This window comes from Pagrus pagrus (assembly GCF_965226575.1).
Source record: "Pagrus pagrus genome assembly, chromosome: 1".
Classification (NCBI taxonomy): domain Eukaryota; kingdom Metazoa; phylum Chordata; class Actinopteri; order Spariformes; family Sparidae; genus Pagrus; species Pagrus pagrus.
The window spans coordinates 30348770-30369573 of record NC_140185.1 but is presented as its reverse complement, the minus strand read 5'-3'; the positions used below and the strand labels follow the sequence as shown (position 1 = coordinate 30369573).

Sequence of the window (20804 nt, the reverse complement as noted above, 5' to 3'; positions counted from 1 at the left end):
TGTGTGAACTATGTCCATTTGTAAAGCTTAAAGCTGACTGGTACGCTGTAAATGCAGGAAGAAAACTCAAAGAAAAACAAAAACAGGCAAATACACCAGCACACGTGTGCCTGTTTTCTCTGTGGTCCCACTGCTCTCATTATCTACTAAACATCGAAAAGAGCATGTAGGATTTAAATCCTCCAGCTTAAAGTCCCCCTCAAGCCAAGATGTGTGCTTGCATGCTTTTTGTTTCTTCGCTGAGATGTTTGGCCTTCGCTGTGCAGAGTGATGTATGACGCAGAGTTTGACGCTCACAGGCTGTTTTCACATTCGTCTGCTGAAGGGGAAAAGTTTCTCTGCGCTCGGTTTCAGCCGAAAGCCAATCGTGACCCAGCACACAACTTAGGTATGAGCCTCCAGCGCACATATACTAAAGAGATATTGGAATTAAAAATATTTGCTTTTTCCTGATTTTAAGATTTTAAGATTTCTTTTTGAGGGGCAAAACATATAAAAAGTTATTTTCATTCAAAGCAGAATATGTTTATATATCATAAACTGCTTTGTCAATGAAACATGCACCTGTGATTTATTTTGTTTGATCAGGATTTCAGTTATTGTATGGTATCTGCTTGAGATTGAATTAAAACTGTGAAGCAAAGGCCCACATTTATGTTCTCCTATCAGTTGAAGGGCCATTTATTAGGTTAAATAACATGCAAATCAGGAATAACGTGAACTGAACTGATTTACTGTGAATATGTTTATATTTCAGGTTATATATATACATGCATATCGTGTACTGCAAAGAGTATGCTCAATGTAAACACTGGTCTTTCTCCAGTATGCACATCTACTGTAGATATATTGGAAAAGGAAGAGATAGCAGACAGGCTATCACTGCTGTGTATTGTGTCATGTGTCAGTTTACATGTCTACATCCTCACTCCAACTCACTCCCACTTTAATCTACAGTGCTCCCGACCTACTGCTGTTCTGTCACCCTGACATGTTTAACAAATACTGTCTGGCAGGGACAGGATACACCAGAGGTGTTGTTGTCTGCTTGCACAGGAGGTGATGGATTATATGTGATCCAAGCTTTCTTATCAATACCTTCAAACTTCAAACACACTTTTCCACTACGAGAAACCCCACACTGGCAAATATTGAGATTCCTAAACGATAAAAATTTGTATTTTATTTTTTTTTTATTGTGCCTTCCTTTGGTTTTTCCAGTGACTGCCTTTTTAACCAAGAGGCCAGATAGACTGTCAGCGGGGAGGGAGCCCGCCTCAGAGGTCTCCCCCTTCAATCACTCGGCACAAAAGCAACAAAACACGCCTCTGTAAATATTTCAGTGGCTTCAGCACCTCGTTCAGGGTCCTGCTGCTCGCTGTCTGCTGGTCCTCAGAGTGAGCCATTGTGTGTGCCATGGCAGACTGTTTTGTGTTGTGCTGCTGGACATGGCTGGCCTGTTGTAGGGAGGCAGCGGTGCCTGCATGCATGCAGTAGCAGAGGAGAGGATTAGGGTTGATGTTTCTCTGTGTCTAACTGGCTGCCAGGCATGCTCTGCCGCCTTGGCACAGCACACACAATTTACATCATTTAGTTCTGCTTACTGCGGAGAGAAAATCTAGTTTAAATAGAGTCCAGATTATTCAATAAGTTTGGGGAAGTGCTGATTTTCGTACAGCTCTGTCTTGAACAAAGGAAAACGGAGCAAAGATTTGAGATGTTCCATTTAATAAACTTTAGTCGGTGACCACTTGCTTCTCGATTTCTTCAGTCTATTAACAGCTCAGTGTTTGCAGTCCTCTGATGTGAGTTGTTCACAGTCCAAGATCATTGCTATAATAAATGGGAACCCTGCTTTAGGTTGGATTTGCCCTTGATAAGAGCAACGTCCCTCGGCGCTTCCCTGAGCGAGTCTTCAGGGAGCGCTTTCCAATAAGAGTAATGTCCCCTCTGTGCGTGGCCACCATTCAACAATTTACGGGCAGATTACAGATTCTAATAAAATTTTTGCTGCCTTAATTAAAGAATCTGCTCCCCATTTTATGATAGTTCAGTTCCCCTCCACCACTTCTATCCAATTTAATTATTCTGATGTACATAATTAGCATGAGCTGGCCATTGTTCGCCTCATTTGCATATTATATTGGATAATTGAATGAGAGTGGCTGATGATTAAATTAGGGTGAATGACAGATGATTCAGCTCGCAGTGTGGAAAAGTTAACAGAACGAGCAGACTGGGAATACAACATGTGCCTTTTGAATATTTATACGCTCCACCGTGGTCACCCCCAGCAGACGCACTCTGCTAATTTAAAAAATGTGCAGCAGGGCAGCAGCAGCAGCTAAACTTGGGCGCTCGCATGACAGGGGGATGCTGTTTCTCCACCTCTGCTGTGCACAAAGTGGAATGGAGGCGATGTCGAGCATAAGAGAAATTCTTTTTCGAGTGTTTTGAATGTGTTCCTCCATCATCGCGGCTACACATTCACAGATTGATAAGACAAATGAGAGTAGTGTGGGGAAATTCATTTCCAGGCACTTCCAATGTAAACACAGACTCCTGGTGCCTGCCTGCCTGCCACATTACGGACAGGCTCGACTTCGCTGATGATGGCTGTCTTGGCAAAAGACATGTGGAACATAGTTTAAACCCAATTTAAAATGACAAACCTGGAAATAAAATGTAAAACGTATAAACTACTGTGCAATGCTAAATGTTTTTTTTCACCAGAAACAATGATTTTCCTGAATCAAATCAAACTTAAACGTCACAAATCATGAAGATACACATTTTCTCTTTTCAAGATCTTAAAAGAAAAAATCAGTACTCTGAGTAATAGTTAAACATTTATTTTACCAACGTGTTAATTGCTTTATTAGACAAAATGTTATCATCAGTTCAAATCCTCTTGTTGCACCCTCGGCTCATCCCGCTCCCTGGAATTTTTCCATGCGGCGTTCGGGCAGGGTAAATGTTTAGAGGGAATATTTGGAACAGCTTTAGCCTTTCACATGCTAATGTAAGCACTGGCGGCACAAGAAAGCTGGCCTGACCCAGGGGCCACACGGTGACACAGTCTGCTGATTCAGTGCCGGCAGCCCTGGCTTTGTTTATGTGTGTGCACGAGAAATAATGCACGTCATAAAAAGGGAGAACTTTGAAGGGGAACCACTACCCCGGATGATAAATGCCCCCTGCTCTTCGGATATAAATAACTCTTCCCAATAGTACAAAAGCAATCTCAGGAGTGACTTATTCTCCGTCATTTTTACAATAACATCGGGCCGTGTTTCCACCCCTGGTGTTCCTCACACATTGAATCATCCTCTGGGAATTTTTGTCAAGCACTGTTTCAGACACAAACTGTATCACTTTTTAATTGAGATGCTTAAAGTAAAATATGTCACCTGTTACTAAGTATATAAAATAAAATCAGCGCTGACAAATGTAACAAATAAATGGGATATTAATGTCTCCTGTAGGAATCTGTGCTGAATCATAGAGAGAGGGATGCTTCATTGGTTTACTTCAAGGATTGTCGGTTTTCAAACACAACCGGCAACACGTGAAACTTGTGTTTGTCTTTGTCTCCCACATACCTTGTAAAATCTCCTCTGTTCTCCGTGTTATAGTACACATCAGTACACAGAGTGTCGTCTCATTGTCTGCGCTGCAGTCATCTCAGGGAGCAGAGGAATTTACACAGTCTGTGGATCTGTCAGTAGGTGGTATAGGAAACTGTAAAGATAAGTTCCTACAGCAGCTTAAGCCTAGCTTCCTTTTCACAAGAGCCTTCGGCATCTCTCAGATCTCTCAGATATGCAGCCGTGCCCTCGCTCTTATCAGTAAACCTGACCATGCCCACTTCCACCTTGTGCTTGAAGAGTGAGATCGAGATCTGGTGTGTGTCTGCGGGTGTGTGTGTGTATTGGGGGAAATCTTGCAGGGCTGATATTTGTCAAGGTCGCTTATCAGATCCGATAAAGGATGTTCAAGGTGTCTAGAGGAGGAAGTGAAGCCGTTTAGTTCAATCATGTGTCACTTCCTTCCTTTCATTTGTTGTTTCATTGACTTATTATTTGCAGGAGCAACATGACATCACCATTAAAGTGGCCATGATTGTTTTCATAATATCGGTATCACAGAGAAATGTTTAAATATTGATGATATCAAAGTTAATTATCAACTTCAGAAAGAAACAAAGAAAATCTCTTCAGTAAACAAACTATCGTTAGGTGAAAGAATGGGTGCAGACAGCTCCATTGCAGTATATGGAGGCCCCCTCTCTGATAGGTAAACATTTTTTTAAAAACATTTAGAGTAATATTATGGTAAAAGACCTTTAAAGTAAATTTTCTATTCTATTTTTGTTTTTTCAAAATGATCGGAAACAGAGGTCCCCTCTTGGTAAGTGTTGAAGTATAGTCCACTGTTAGCAATATTTACGTGCGTGTGTGTGTGTGTTTGTGGGTTGGGGGAAATCTTGCAGGGCTGATATTAGTCAAGGTTGCTTATCAGATCATGTGTCACTTCCTCCCTTTGATAAATTGTTTCATTGACTTATTCTTTGCGTGAGCAACTTGACATCATTGTCCAGTGAAAACGATGTATATTTCAATTTTAGTGAGTTCGCCAATAAAATGTTAGCAGTGTCTGCAAACCACAGATACATTCACATTTGTACATGTAGGCTACGTACCTTATTAACATTTCCATGAAACACGTCATATCACATTCACATTACATGGCTATTAACTGCCTTTCATGTCAGGAGGTGGAGGAGGTGGTCGCAGCGTTGGAGGCGAAAAAGGCTGCCAAAGCCAGTGACTGCTGTTCAAGTCCGCGATTCAACATTTATAAGTTTCAAACCACTTGAACAATTTCCAGTCGTGTCTGTGGCAACAAAAATAAAATAATATTTTTGATTGGAAGTCAGGCTATTTCAAGCGGCTTTGGTCCTGTAGCGACCAAAACAGCAAAAACATGATGTTTTCCTAACCCTAACCGAGTGATTTTTGTACCTAAACCTAACCAGACCAGCACAGCTCCAACATTTAAAAATTAACCCAAAGAAAGAAATTTTATTTTTTTATGTATGTCTATGTCTTTTTTTATTGTCTATATAGCTCTATGTATATTTAGAGGACAGCGATGATTGGTTAACCTGAACAAAATAATAACAGTTTACATTGCCGTGCCTTTTGTTTCCCTCTTACATTAGCGTATTAGCAGGAGGTACAGCTGAGGCTTGTGGAAGTTCTATTGGTTTTGCAGGCATTCGGTCATAAAACCAAAGTATTACACAATTTATTTGATCTGATGTTACAAGATGAAAAATCCGAGGATGACATTAAGACTTATCATCTTGACACATGGACATCTTAAGCAAATTCTGTTGAAATCCATCCTATAACTTTGTTCAGATATTTTCGCCGCAAACTTGTGGACTGAGCTCACACTGCCGTCCATAGAGTAACACTGCAGATATTCATCTGCATGGTTGCTTTATCATTTATCTGCTCCAAAAAGGAGGGCGTTTGTAAAATTCTGCTCTACTGAATCTAAAAATCTGCATGAGTTTACTTTATTCAGCTCCAATAAACCAATATAGAAATAAGATGAGAGAGGAAACATAGAGGAGAAACCAAAGATGCCCATTTGTCTTATCGAGTTGCTCTTCAGTGCCTCTGCTATCCCTGAAATCTCTTTCGCAAAAAGTTGCGAGGAGCAGTGTAATGCAGGCTGACAGGCTGAGAGCAGCCAAGACATTATCGTCCTCTTTCTTGGAGCAACATTGAGGCTGCCACCGCTCCAGATCCAACCCCATGGCCCTGCCCAGCTATCTGCTTTTGCTTTATGTCTTTTCCTGCAGCGAGCACTTGACGAAGGACAATTTGTTTGGATGTTAAATGCTGCGGCGCTGGCTGCTGGAGGATTATATGAGATGGTCCAGTGATTTGTGGTGGCTGGTAGTGGGTTGGCGTAAGTATACGTGTTGGTGCGTGTGAGGGAGTGTGTGCGCAGACATACAGTGAGAATGCGTGTCAGTCTTTGTGTCTTTGGATGTGTCCGTGTGTTCAGTTCCAGGTCCTCGCTCTAACACAGATGTCAGTTGTCTTCCACTCTGCTTCTTCCTACATTTATGTCAATAGTGTCTCCGCCGCTATAGGAAGACATTAGTTACGTGTTTGTCCTTTTTTTTTTCACACCGTAACATTCATTGCCTGCTGAAAGATTAATAATCGTTGAATTTCATTGTTCCAAGATTTATGAAACCCTCCTCTTGTCGAGTCTTCTTTATATGTTTTGGCAGCCGGGAGAATCACTGACTTAGCCTGTGAAGCTTCACACGCTGAAAACTCAGCCAAATGCTACTGTGAGCTTTCCCAGATCTCACACTGACAGACTTCCCTGACACACCAGCAAACGGTTGCAGGACGAGAGATGGAGGCATGTGTTCTTGAATATTATAAGCCAAGCGTTTGTGTTAATGTGATGTTTTTAAGTCTTTGCTGTCGTTATCATTTCACAAGGAAAAACATTTTCTTCTTTCGCATAAAGTTGCAACATCCTTTTCTGTTGTGGAACCGCCGTGCCATCCACATGACCCAAGACTCTTTCTGCCTCATCCCATGACATGGCCCAGTGACCTCTGTTACAAAGTCTTGTGTTTATTCTTTTTTAGTATCAGTGCCTCTTTTAAATGTTGGGCAGTTCTTGGGAAGATGAACCTCGGTGTACTTTCATCCTCAAGAGAGCAAAGAGATCACCAGTTACGTCTCAACTGTTGTCCAAAACATCTTGCGACAGCCCTTCATTTGATCCGGTCGAGACCCCTTTGAACGCTGCTGTAGAACGCGGTCCTGAAGGGCTTCACCCTCAGATGATAAAAAAGTGAATTATTGGTTTGTTTATCATGCTCTTAAAACCTAAAGTGCATTATTAAACAGAGAGCACATTAAAAGGGGAGTATTGTTAAAAGTGTTTTAAAAATCTTGTAAATCCCCGTAATTTATGTCACTGTGTTCGAGGAGGCTCACCCTGGCCTTCTGGTTTTAATTTGGTGAAGGCTCTGCTCTCCGGGGTCTGTACCTGTGATGCTGAGGTTCGTTCCCAGACACAATCTGACCGATGTGACCCCTTCAGTGGGGCTATGGTAGCCTCAAATTTAGAGAAGTCAGAAATAAAATCAACACATTTGGATCAGGGAGGCAGAAAAGCTCTAGTACATCTTCCTGTAACAGCAGAGGTTGATGTGCCTTTGAGCAAGGCACTTAAATTAATTGTTTTTATTTAAGTTAAAGAAATATTAGTCTGGTAAATGTGTGTCAGGAGCAAAGACAGTGTGCACATCCATCGTCAGTCGGGTGCAGGTGAACAGAGAGCAGCTTGGGAAATTAGAGGTCAAGCTCTCACAAGTATTTAACTGATGCAAAGTTTCAACTTACAATTTCTCTGCCAAGCAGACATCTGTGAGATCAAGAACAGGCTATGCATAGAAAATATGACAGCTCCATCTACAGTTAGGAGATGACAAGATACCAAACAACACCTATTATCCACAGTAGATGTTCTGTGAGGCTGTACTTGGGCACAGTGGTGCTTTGAGCATTAGGATATATCATCTGGGCACAATGCATATGTGTGTCAATATTTTTGCCAGTTCATATAGTGGAGACAGACTGTTGCTTGATGCTGGCGGTGTAACAGGATAAGTTGGTAGTTCAAAAAGTGAGTGGGATTTATCCTCTGGGGACCATGAACGCCTGAACAAATTTCCATGGGCATTCATCAAATGCTTGCTGAGATATTTCAGTCTAGACCACCCAACCATGCACGTAAAAAACATACATATCCTACAGAATCAACTATGCTATGTTTGGACCTTGCAATTAAAAAAAAAAAAAAAAAAAAAGACAACCTCTCTTTTCTTTTGTAACTGTTCATCACCCACCGTGAGTTAAATTTTAATTGTATTTTATATCTAACCATCACTGTATATAAACCCCTGCTAAGCCGCAGAAAGGACTTCAAAACATTCAACAGTGAGGCGTCAAACTACATTACTGTGAAGCTTCAACAGTGACCAGGCCTTGTCTGGGTGCTGCCTGGGACCAGAAACCTGCTCCAGCCTCTGGGGACTCCCTGGCAGAGGCAACAATGGGTCAGAGCCCCTTCTTTGTGCGGTTGCCCTCCTTAATCAAACTAGCCAGAGGAGTGATTGGATTTTAATTCTGCTGGGCCCACCGTAATGGTGTGATGGACGGGGACTGGTGAATTGGAGCAAGATGTCAGCCCTCAGAGGCCTCCATTAATGATATTGCTTCATTTCTTAAAGTGGCAGGAACGCCTTGGGACGAGGGGATCGCTGCAGTTGGCAGCCAGAGCCCCCCCTTCCCTTTTTTTTTTTTTTAACCTCTTTCTCCCCCTTTTTTTGACTCTCTTTATCTCTCACTGACTCAGGACCATTTTTGTTGCTCTATGTAAGTCCTTGTGTCCTATTTGTGTACATTCGGACTGCTGCTGTGTCACTGGACACAAGGGATGTGTTTATTGTTTGTGTCACAAATTTCATGTGTTTTCCTGTGTCACATTTTGTTTTCACATGTGGAAATTCGAATCCACATGTGAGAAAGGTCAATCACACATGAATGTATGTAATTCACATGTGCAAAAGTAAGTTTCACAAGTGGACATTTTCATTTGTGTGTGAAAAAAGCTAATCACTTGGGAAAATGTCCAGTTCACACATGCAAACATTTTCTTTGCACATGTTGAAATTTTAGTTCACATGTGAAAACAGCCAACCGCATGTGGAAATGTGCAATTTACAAGTGAAGATGCACATTTCATGGGAATTTGTGTGCCGTGTTTTGTTTGCACATGTGGAAATTCAAATCCACATGTGAAAAAACGAGCAAATATTCTATGTAATTTACACGTGAAAAGGTAAATTTCACATGTAGAGATTTTCATTCCCATGTGACTCAGTCACTTGAGAAAATGTCCAGTTGATGTCACATTTCTTTTCACATGTTAAAATTTTAGTTCACATGTGACAATAGCCAAATGCATGGGAAAATGTGTGAAAATGTGGAATTCACATGTGAAGAAGCAACATTTCATGCGCATTGTTTTGTTTGACATTTTCATTGGTATATGAAAACAAACAGCTTGTTCAGTTCACATATGCAGTTACTTCCTTTTCACATTTTAAAATTTGACAATATGACAATAGCCAGTCGCATGTGAGTTAACAATTTACACGTGATAAAGCACATTTCTTGTGACGTTTTCATAAAGGGATAGTGTGCAGATGTAAAATTGCATAACTCCTTTTTATCAATGAGCATACAACAATGAATGTTTGTGTACTGTATGCTTCACAGGATACGGCCCATCAAGAATGAAAGCCTGTCGATATGAACAGGAGGTAATTTTCCCCGATTGTGTGAATCAGCGACTCTTTTGACTCACAGTGTTTTCATCTGACAGGAGCAGTATATCAGTGGCATTTACTTTTCAGTTTCGGCTCTGTATGCTGTAATTAAAGTTTGTCTCTGTTCCATCCCAACTCTCGAGTCACAAGGTTAATTGAACTTTAGCACTAAATCTAAAACACAAAGACTTCCTGAAAACATTCTTGAACTCCTGAACTGACACTGATATGACCCTGATGAACGCCAGAGAGTCTCCCTGAAGCCTTTTGATGCCGTTTCTCATCTCAAGTGACTCACACTCGATGCCTCATTGTTTGCTTCCAGTGACACGTGTTTGTCTTCCTCACTGGGCTAATGACAGTTTGGTCCTGTCAAAGACTGGTGGCGGAGGGGGGGAGGCGAGTACAGGTGAACCCTCATTGTGTTTTATAGCGAGTCATTGTCGAGTGGGGCGGCTCCAACCCTCCTCTCCTCTCCTAATGGGCGTTGGTGTGTTGTTTTTGCTGTAGATTTATGCGTGGGTGGGGCGCTGTGATTTACGGAGCTCTGACACTGTCTCAGCGGCGGGACCAGAGAGGCTGATTGTGGCTCTCTGTGTGTGTTCCAGGTGAGCTCGAGGTCTGCTCACCATCCATGCTCGCACACATGCACACAGCATGAGCTACATGCCCTGAAACTCACAAATGAAAGCACACAGATGCTTTAATACAGACACACACACTCAGTTATTGAGTTTTGATCGAGCAGGCAATCTGCTACCGTTGCAGCTTCCTCCCCTTTAGGTTCACCTGAAGTACAGGAGGAGAAGAGGGCATGTTTTGCTGTCCTGCAGGTATTGAACGTTAAAGGTGCAAGGTGCTATGTAGTTTTGGGGAAGACATTGTAATCAGAAGAGAAAGATCCTCATTGACTGATAAACAAACTCTCTTTGTTTTCATGACTGAATAAACTGAATAAACAAACTGACCTTAAAGAACAACACAGTTTCGTACTGTTTTACTTTGTTTATATGTGGCGGACCCTGCCACCTTTATAGTTTCAACCAGTGTTGTGGGGACCTTATTTTCCTCTGAGAACAGCTTGTTTATTTAGTTATGGGAAAAAAAAATATTTCCAAGTTTGTATTATTACCTCACACACACACACACATAAATATAAAAATTCTGTGTTTGAATTTCTTCTCCAAAACTACATAGTGCTCCTTTAAGTTTAACACTGAACAGCTGTGCAGTTTAAATTTAGACAAAACTGTGGCTTTAAAAATATGGAAGAAAAAAAAAAAAACTATGTCAACACAACACTTAAAGAGAAAGTCCTGTTTTAAAAAAGAAATCAATATTTGTTGTTTTTAATGCAGCTCTCTAAAATGCCGCCTCCCCTGCTGGCCCCAGTGCTTTTAAAAGTTTAAAGGATAATATGTGGATATTTACTCATTGTGTCAGTTTCCCATAAAAGCAGCATTCACTCCCCAGGATCGATAGTACACAAGTAGCCGGGTACTGCACATAGATGTTGACGCTGCCCTTTCATTATCAGTGTAACCCACGAGTAGAGAGGATTAAATTCTTGTCACCAGATGTTAAATTGGCCATTACCCATCCAAGATGAATTGGTCCTTAAATTTCCCATTAGAAACACCTGACAAGAGGAGGAGAAAACACCGTGCAAACACAGTACACGGTTATTATGATGATGACACAGGGGTTAAAGATCTGTTTGGCTGTACTGTGAGGATTATAGGAGAGGAAGAAGAAGAAGAAAGAGATTTGTTGTCTCGTTTTGATAGATCCTGTTTTGAAGTGCTTTACTAATTGTGTAATTTCTCACTTCCTTTCATAGGTGGAGAACCAGCATGCAGGGACACGCTCATCGCACAGACAGCTTTATCTTTTTATATCCATCTCATAATGTGATTTCATTTTATATAAGTTATTCAGCCCATACATTGTTGTTTCTCCGCTCAAGTGCAACTCTCTCTCTCTCGAACCCCCCTCCCCATTGCTTCTTTCTTTTTCTTGCAGAAAAAGGAAAAGCTCCCAGCTCAGCCTCTGCATTAAGTCAGCCTGTCAGAATGCTTCCCAGGAGAGTTTTGGACTTGAAGTTCCTCTGCTGGTGGCCCCCGCTGGAGCAGCGAGGTCACAGTGGACCCGAGTGTCGAAACTTTCACAGAGCCTCGGCAGACTTATTTTTACGCAATGTTTGTCCGTAACGCTAATTCAATAGTCTCAGGACAGTTCAGGAGGGATTGCAGGCAAATTGTTATGGGAGACAATAAATCCAAAACATATTGCTTTTGTTTTGTTTTTGTGTATTTTCCAATTCCTGTGAATGATGCACGAAAAACCTCTGTCCCAACACTGTGGGACCAATTTCCTAGAGGTTAAAATGTAAAAAGCTGAATTTGTTATGTCATTAATAATGTGAATCATCATGTGAGTGGACTCGAGAATTTAAAAGAATTAATCTTGTGTAAGCAGCAACAGCGGCAATAATAATGTTAGAAATGTAAAAAATCATGTTAATTTTATTATTATCATTATTATTATACTATTATTATTATTATTATTATTATTATTATTATTATCCATGCACTTGTTTATTAATTAATTTATTTATTTATTTATTTAATCTCAGACATTTAGACGTAAATTATAAATGTAATCCCCCTCATTATATGAATTTTACTTCAAGATACAATATGCAAATACATGTGAATTGAATTGCAGGGTGTCATTTTTTTTTATAACAATGTAATGGTATTATTATTATTTTTAAGAAATAAATGTTGAATCAGTACCAGTTTGCATGGCTCCTATTTGTGACCTGCCACAGACATAAAGCGTTTGTTATGGCTGATTCAAAATAAATAAGACAGCCGTGCATCTGTGCATGTTGTCTCGTTCATGCAGGATTCACTTTCAGATTAGAGTTTCTGTTGTAAACCAAAAGATTTAATTTTTTTCTTCAGTCTTTTGTCCCATGTTCTCCTCGGTAATGTTACAATTAATAGACAGCAGAGCTCCCAGCTCAATTGCTAAATTGGATTGTGGTAATTGGCTTTGCAATTACCAATTCATCAATTCATTATTGTTTGGTGAACAATGGTGACAAACATCTGGCGACCGGCTTCAAAATAGATTCACAATTTACTGAGTTACACCGAGACGTGTTTCTAATATTTGATCCAATCTCATTGATTAAAAAAAAAAATATTTGAAACAATTGTTAGTTTAAGAATGATATGGCAGACAATTCAACACCTAACAGTTTCAACACAGCCTGAACATTATAACCTTTACAAATGAAGGATTTATTGCAGGACTGTTGTATTAGACTGCATTTATTTTGGCTAGGTGCACCTAATAAACTGGCAGCTGAGTGTATCTTCCCACAGCTTTTTCCTCCATCAAATTCAACCCCTTAAATTAACAAAAATATTAAAATTTGAGTTGTTTTGCTGCAAAGTTATTCTCTAAACACAATCTGGATTGTTGGTTTAAAGACTAGAAATAATTATGGGACTCATTTTCTGTTAAACTCAAAATATGGGAAACATTTTTTTAAAAATTGGAAAGAAAACAAACTGAAAAGCAAAATGCAGCACGTCTCAAAGTCTATCCTTCTAGTTTTATTTATTTTTTTTACCCCACAAAAAATAATACACACATATAGTCCATGTCCATGTGTCTGTCAGTCGGTGGCCGTTTAGTGGCTCGCGCTCGTGGGCGGCGCTGCAGCCCTCGCGAGCAGCGCCGGGTGATCTAATTACATCCACCCCTCCGCCAATTAGAGAATTACATCACACCTTTAAATGGACTCGTCCTCTTAATCATTAATGATACGGTGTCATTCGCTCTGACAGCGTCTAGTTGCGCTGCGGTAACTCGACACAGTCCCGAGTTAATCCTTAATAATGTGACGGAGGAGAAATTGTTTTTTGTTTGTTTGTTTTTTTAAAAAAAAAAGGTTGGAAATAAATTCGGGTGTGTTTAATATTTTCTGTGTCTGCGTGCAGGTCAGTGCAGTGAGGATTAAAATAAAAAGCACGCGTCTGTGGTGAGGAGAGGGACCTGATGAGCGCTGCTGATCCACAGAGATCAGCGCTGTTTGTTTTGGTCCTTGTTTAACGCGCAGAGGGGAAACGCCCATCGACAGAGCTGATGGGAGATCATGTGGCCTTCAGGTACTCACGAGTCATTTCATGGCTGTCAGATGACGAGATCTCTGATCTGTGTGAGCGACACAGACTACTTTTTTTTTTAAACTTTATTTTTAGTTTATGCAATTGTGCATTTAATTCTTATCTGCCCCTTTTTTTTTTCTTTTGCTTTCTTAATTTTTTTTAGCAAATTCTGAATTTTGGATAAATTTTAAGAGCCTTTCCTGACAAATTATTTTTTATTTTATTTCCCTATCTTTGATCTCTCAACAAAACCTTTAAAAATCCTCCTTTTTCCTATTAAAACCCTCTCACAGCTTTATTTTGTTGCACACAACAGTTCAAAAGCTTTTTTTTTTTTTACATACAAGCTAATAAAAATCGCTCCAGTCTCTCCCGTGTGAGCCTATAGGGGGATGAGTTACAACAGTGTCCGTGCTGGAAAAACGAGCTGTTTTTTTGCAAACATAAATGGCCCCACAATGATTTTCTTCTCGGGGAGAGGTAATAGGCCCCTGCATTCCTGTCTGTAAACGCCATTGTTATTCTTCACTTATCTCTGTTATCTTAATCTGCTCGCATTGTTGACTTATCTTATTTGAAATAGCTCAATTACAAATCTATTATCTGTCCTTTGTCATTCAAACTTCCGATTAAGACACCGACAGTGTAGAAACAAACAAACAAACAAATTTAAAAAAAAATCTGTTGAATTGTTTCACAGTGGAAAAAAAACGCTCAAATATCAGAAACGTGTCCATGAAATGATTTTGTGTGTTATTGAGTCCAGTTTTGTTCAAATACAGCAAACAGGGAAAATCAGTGCACCAGTGAAAATCTGTTCGTCTCCAAATTAAGATTCACTTTCTTGTTTTCACTTTCCTGCTTTTTAATCCAAAAGTGAAATTCACGCTTTTTCACGCGTAATTTTACGACTAAATAACATGAAATCTAATAAAATATACATTCAAAGAAATAAATTACGTGTGAACATCCGTCAAAAAAAAAAAAAAAAAAAAAAAAAGGTTAAGCCACAGATTTTCCAGTGCATACATGGCAGCTTTGTCTCGTGTGAAGGAAGGTCAGCTCGTTTAGTTCATTTAGCCCGAGCTGTCATCTCGGCTGACCCGTGCGCAATAACGCAATTCACTGAAGGAAAAATAAACCGAGGAGGAGAAGTGACCCTTTACGAGCTGCTCTCTGCGCCCCTCAACATACGAGGGGCTTCGGGGAGGGTGTGTGTGTGTGTGTGTGTGTGTGTGGAGGAGGGGGGTGTTTAGTTAGTTTGTTGTGGCTTCAGTCAGTGTATCGCTTGCAGGTGATGCCAGGACTAGATAAGAGGTCGCCGATCCCTCCGCGCTGTCTAGACCGGCTTGTGACTCAACCAGAGGAACTGGACTGAGCACAATTTACAGCAGATTTTTGCCCCCAAGATAGTAAATGACCACTGGCCGAGTCCTGCTGCATAACCGAGGGGGGAGAGAAACAGCGCAGATGGAGGGCGATGATAAAGGCGAACAGAGCCTCGGGAAGATTTAACCTGATATAGGTTGAACAGGACGAACAACATATTCAGAGCAACTGGGATGAATAATCCTTTTTAAGAAGCTTTCTCGCCCCAAAAATCAGGAACTTCTTCTCGTGAACAGTGAATTTGAATTTGTCACCAAAAAATGCATCTTTAATTCAAAAGAAGGGGTTTTCAAATAAATAAAGAAATCGGCTTGCAAATGCAAAAATCACATAAATAAATAAAACAAACTGCGCCTGTACAGAGACACGTTATGTATCCAGCTTTTTATTTTTTTTATCAGTTAATAATCCCTTTACGAATCGCTTTCCTAACAATAAATAATATAACAATAATTTACTTTTTTTGTTCGAGGAGCTCAAACAGCCTGTATCCTGCCCTTAAGATAAAGTTTTCTGTTCTTTTTTTTTTTTCTTTTACAACACGAATAGTTTGCAGATTATCATGCTCTGACCTTTAAGACAAAGAGTCCAACTGGACTCGACAACGCAATAAATGTATCAAAAAATTCTCATGTTGAAGAAACAAGACACAATATGATCACAATGAAATCGCAGAAATGTCCCGTCGGTACCGACATGGAAATGTTTGTTTTTTTTCCCAATTTTTGTTCTGGAGGGGGAGGTTCGGTTGTAGTAGTATATCCATCGGGAGGTTCTTCTGTACATCTTCTCTCTCCATCGAGTCATGCAACAATTGTTCTGCTTAGTTGTTTTTTTTGTCAATGAAAGCTCCACAAAGGCAGAAAAAAAAAAATACTCGGAGTCAATCGGTGCTTTCGTCGTTCCTTGTCAGGACATTTTTAAAAAACAAAACAAAAAAAACTCTCCTCTCTGTAGTTTTTGGGCGATGTGATGAGCTGGTCACATGCAAGTAGGGGAGGAAGGGGAGGGAGGGAGGGAGAGATGGGGGAGACTTGGGATCATGCTGCAATTGTCCTTGCAGGAGGTGGGTCGGTCGGTCGGTGGGTGGGTGGGTGAGGCGGCGAGGGACCGATGGGTCTGAGGAGGGGGGGGGGGCCCGTTTCACGTCTCCACCGGGCTGGGTACCATACTGTTGGGGGTGTCCGGTAACTGAGAGGACAAAGAAGTCACGTCGCTGCCCGAGGAGTTCCCGAGAGAGCCCGACTCAGAGAAAGACACCTGGACACACACACACACACAGAGAAGCAATGTGTCAGAACATGGGGAAATGTATGCTTTTATTTTGAAAAACTTGGCTGCAAAAACAGTTCTGTCCATGATAGATAGATAGATAGATAGATAGATAGATAGATAGATAGTGATGGTCTGTGTGTGTGTGTTTGTGTACATCATCTGTCTCAGTCTGTCCTGAACACACACACCAGTTGTTGGAAGGCCGGCTGGTCCAGGTCGCTCTGCAGGGCGAACTCACTCAGGGCTTTCCACGGGGGCTGGTAGGTCTGAACCTCCACCGGGTTCCCCTGCACGGTGCTCTCATGTCGGATAGGACTCCCGGCCACAAGAGGCGTCCCAGTGAGGCCCTGCAGGTTCTGACACAAGATAAATCCAAACATTACAAAACAAAGCATGTGGATCATCTGTCTGTGTCCTGCCACACAGGACACTGATGGTTTCTCAAAACATGTTAAGTCTGGATTCATCCAAACAGCATTTTCTCCCCAGAAACAGTCTCCAGAGATTGAACCGTGGGCTCAGAGGGAGGGATGTTTCAGCCTGTTTGCAGAGGATGTTTTTATCTTCCAGGTCAAAGCAACTGAAGCCAAAGCAGTTGATTCATTATTCATTGACCTAAAGTTTGAATACAGAAGAACACAAGAGCCAACTGGAGCAGCCCTGCTGTGTCTTAGTGTAAGTAAAGTTAGAAAAGAGTCAGACTATAGGCCATATGTGTGACTCCTCATCCATGAGGACGATGGGAGCAGACTATAACCTGGAGGCACCAGTATAAACAGAAAATGATTACATTTTCATTTAAAATATCATTAAGCTATAAAGTTCACATGGCTTGTTTTTTTTACTGCCTTTTTGCTGCATTACATTTTACCACATGTGTCCTTTTATGTGCATCTGATGTTCTTATATATGAATTTTTATATGAGCGAAAGACAAATTCCCATTACTGCCTGCAATAATGGACAATAAAGTTTTTGAATCATTGAATCCTTGAATATAAATATATATTCTCTGCACATTTAACAAAGATTCATGTCAGCCTCAGGTGGTGAAACTGGGGGAACTGGGTTCACATTCATCACGATTTTAAAAGAAAAACGAGAATCAATGATAGTAATCAAACGGCCAAACTTACGAAGATGCTTACAGTCTTATCACTGTGCTGCTGCTGCTGGAGCTGCTTCATGAGGATCGACTTCTTCTTGTCTTTGCAGCGCTTGTTCTGGAACCAGACCCGGATCACCCGCGGGCTCAGGCCGGTCATCTCCACCAGCTGCTCCTTCATCAGCGCGTCCGGCCTCGGGTTGGCGTTGTAGCAGGTCCGCAACGTGTGGAGCTGCTTCTCGTTCAGCACCGTCCGGACCCGCGTCGTCTTCTCCGACTGCTTGTGGACGTGGTTCCGATGCGGGGCCTGCCGCACCGCCACCTGGTCTGCAGAGCCCGGAAGAAGAAGACAACACGGTCAGGAGCTGTCATATATATATACTGAAGCTAGAGAGCACAAAGGCCTCAGAGAGCCTTCAGATGTTGATGGAGCTCCTCTGCAGCTCGTTAATCTCAATCTGCACTGTTTTGCGTTTTTTATATCTCCTGGATTGTTTTATCTCGTGCAGGAAAAGGCCGATTATATTCATCAACCTGACATATATGTGAGATTAATGTCTGCAACAGCTTCAATCAAAGACTCGGACAGATGAGAGGAGAACATATGAATATTTGTGGGAGGACAGAGCATTAATTAGATTTACATCCTGCATGAAAACATACGAACAAAGATCAGATAGCTGTTTATGCACGTTTCCAAAGTCTGAATTTATTATCACATTTTTTAAAAAATTGTTTTTTTAAGGCTGCGTTTTGCAATTTAACCAATCACGTCTCGCTTTTGTTGTGTTGGTCACCTAGAATAATCCTTAATTGTGTCGCGGTATAGCACTAAATCTTAACCTCCTCCTCTCTGATCCAAAACTCAGCTGCAGCATGAAATCGTGCCGCTGTCACCGCTGCAGGCCCGCGGGTCCCCGAACCGAGCCGCCTAAACTCCTCCTGAACTGAGCTGAGCGCTTTGAGCAGGAAGTTGGTGAACATTATTCACACATTTTGCTTTTGTTCTCTCTCTCTCTCTCTCTCTCTCTCTCTCTGCTGGCATGCGCCCTCAGGAATGACAGCTCTGCACACACACACACACACACACACACACACACACACACACACACAGACTCAAATACCAGATTATTCAGATAATGGCAACAGAGCAGGTTAGGCTAATGAGATCAATTATGAAATTAGCCTAAAGAAAAGGTCGCAGCACACACACACACACACACACACACACACACCAAGCCCGACAACCACAACAAACAGTGTGGATGTAAAAAAAAAAATTTTTTAAAAGGAGCAAAAACAAAATAGTAAAATAATTTAGGTCATCATTTCTTATAAGTTTTTAATTTCTCATATTTAACTCAATAATTTGTTTTACTATTATTAGTTGACTTGTTTTATTTAAGAGTAAAACATTTTAATTTCTTTGATATGTTTCTTTAAACTGAGGCCTTTTTAAAATGTATTATATGTAATGTATTTTATGATGTTCTGGTGTTATTATAAACTATTCCACTGCTTCAAGTAAAATAGAAAACGTGTAATAATAGTAATAATCATTATAGTAATAATCATAATAATAGTAATAGTGAGCGGACCTGTCAGGTGCAGCGGTCTGTTGGAGTGGATGTGTCCGGGGCTGATGGGGCTTCCTGCGGAGCTCCTCTCCAGCAGCAGGCTGTGGTCCGCCCGGCACAGCAGCTCGTCTTCCCGCAGAGAGAACTCGTCTCCCGGCAGCAGCTGCCTGCTGCACACCGAGCACCGAAAACACTCGATGTGGTACACGTTATCCCGGGCTCTCATCACCAAATCGCTGCTGCTGAATCCCAGGTTGCATTTTGCGCATTTTATTCCAAACAGCCTGTAAAGTGAGAGGAGAAGAAGACATTATTAAAACTGAAGGAAGAAATGTAAAAAATAAAGACGAAGGAAAATTTCGGCTGAAAACTTAGAAGTGTGAGTTGTAGCTTTTTTTATTTGAATTGATAATAATAGTTTGGTGTGTATTATTTTTCTCCTTTTTTATATAAACTGTATATTAACTTGTGTTATTCTGCTTTTTCTGCACTTTTCTTTAATATCCAATTCGTCCTTTTGAATTAACTGTGGCCTCTTTATAACAAAACGTCTCATTGCACTCAAATCATCTTTTGCATATAAAGTGATTAAAACATGATTCAGCCTATACGGGTAATATTTCCAAACTCCTACCTTACATAATCTCTTTTGCAATAGGTTTTGCCGTCCCGGACGAAACAAGTGCAGGTCTCATCCAGGTACTGGCTGCACTCTGCACACTTCAGGCAGGCTGCGTGCCACTCCAGGTCGGGAGAGACTCTCAGTATGTACTGGTCATGGATCTGACTTCCACATCCTACACACATCGCGAATCCTGGCTTCTCTGCAAAGAGTTCACAGCATTGTAACCGACTGACTGACACAGCCACATTATCACAAACAACTGCAACATTTAATCATTTTTAAAATATGTATATATATATTTTAAAGTCCACCCTGTGAGTGTGAGTGAACTCACAAGTCTTGATGTTATGTAACAGATAAAGACTTTGCCAGTGTTCGTAGAAAAAACCCACAAAATTTCTACATTTGTCAAAAATAGCCTGCAAAATGCACAGCCAAAGAAACACTGCTGCACAGTATTCAATTAGCAAGAATTAACTTCAGCAATCGGTGCACTGCTGGATCTATCATGTAGCTCCATAATGCCACTGCGACGAAAAACAAAAAAAAAAAAAATATCTGCCACTTGAAGCTGCACCAGCCGGTTTAAACGCGTACTTACTTTTGGAATGATCCCCCATATCACCCAAGAAAGAAGAGCTGAAAATAATATCCACCATACAGGAAGGATAGAGGGGATTGTGGTCGATGCAGAAAAGATGTGAGGAGATGACTGGCCCTTCGGCTGCCTCCCTGATAACGTGTGTCTCTCCGGACTTCAGGGGGGGACCGGGGAGGGGCGGGGGGACGGGCGAGGAGGATGCAGGGTCCCTACACGCTGCCGCTCTGACGTCATGACGCCAACTTCGCGCTTCTCCAATCGCGCTGCCGCACTTCTCGAGGGTCTCCAACCTGTAAAAATTAAAAATGATAAAGCCGGAGAATAATCGTGCGTGAGGAAATCTGAAAGAATGCAGATGATCATATTTTGCTTCTTTAAACAGAGATTGAAGAAAATAAATGTTTTTGTGTACTAGTTTTTAAGATGCATATCAATTTCATGGTGGTGATAATGATCATCATCATCATCAAATGTGGCAAAGCATCTGATAATATGTAAACCTTCCACCAAAAATCAGAAAATTGTTCAGTTAAAGGAGCTGACGGTTATTTTCTGTGGATCATCCTGCACAATTAGTCTAAAACTGACAGCTGACATGAAATACAGG

General features: G+C 41.1%; 1 protein-coding gene across 4 annotated transcripts; it reads right to left on the bottom strand.

The window, feature by feature from the left end:
* Positions 1-15279: 15279 nt before the first annotated feature.
* isl2b (ISL LIM homeobox 2b) lies at positions 15280-20288 on the bottom strand. 4 transcript variants are annotated; one of them, XM_084378591.1, is made up of 6 exons: positions 20198-20288; positions 19606-19795; positions 18993-19255; positions 17426-17721; positions 16479-16646; positions 15280-16275 (listed from the first exon to the last, which is right to left on the bottom strand). In XM_084378591.1, exons 1-6 carry the CDS (start codon positions 20253-20255, stop codon positions 16159-16161), a joined length of 1092 nt encoding a protein of 363 aa, XP_084234717.1. In that variant the 5' UTR covers positions 20256-20288; the 3' UTR covers positions 15280-16158. The 4 variants fall into 4 exon arrangements, with proteins under 4 accessions (XP_084234717.1, XP_084234718.1, XP_084234720.1 ...); XM_084378592.1 differs by having other exon boundaries at positions 17438-17721; XM_084378593.1 differs by having other exon boundaries at positions 16186-16275; positions 16445-16646.
* Between the last annotated feature and the right edge of the window lie 516 nt (positions 20289-20804).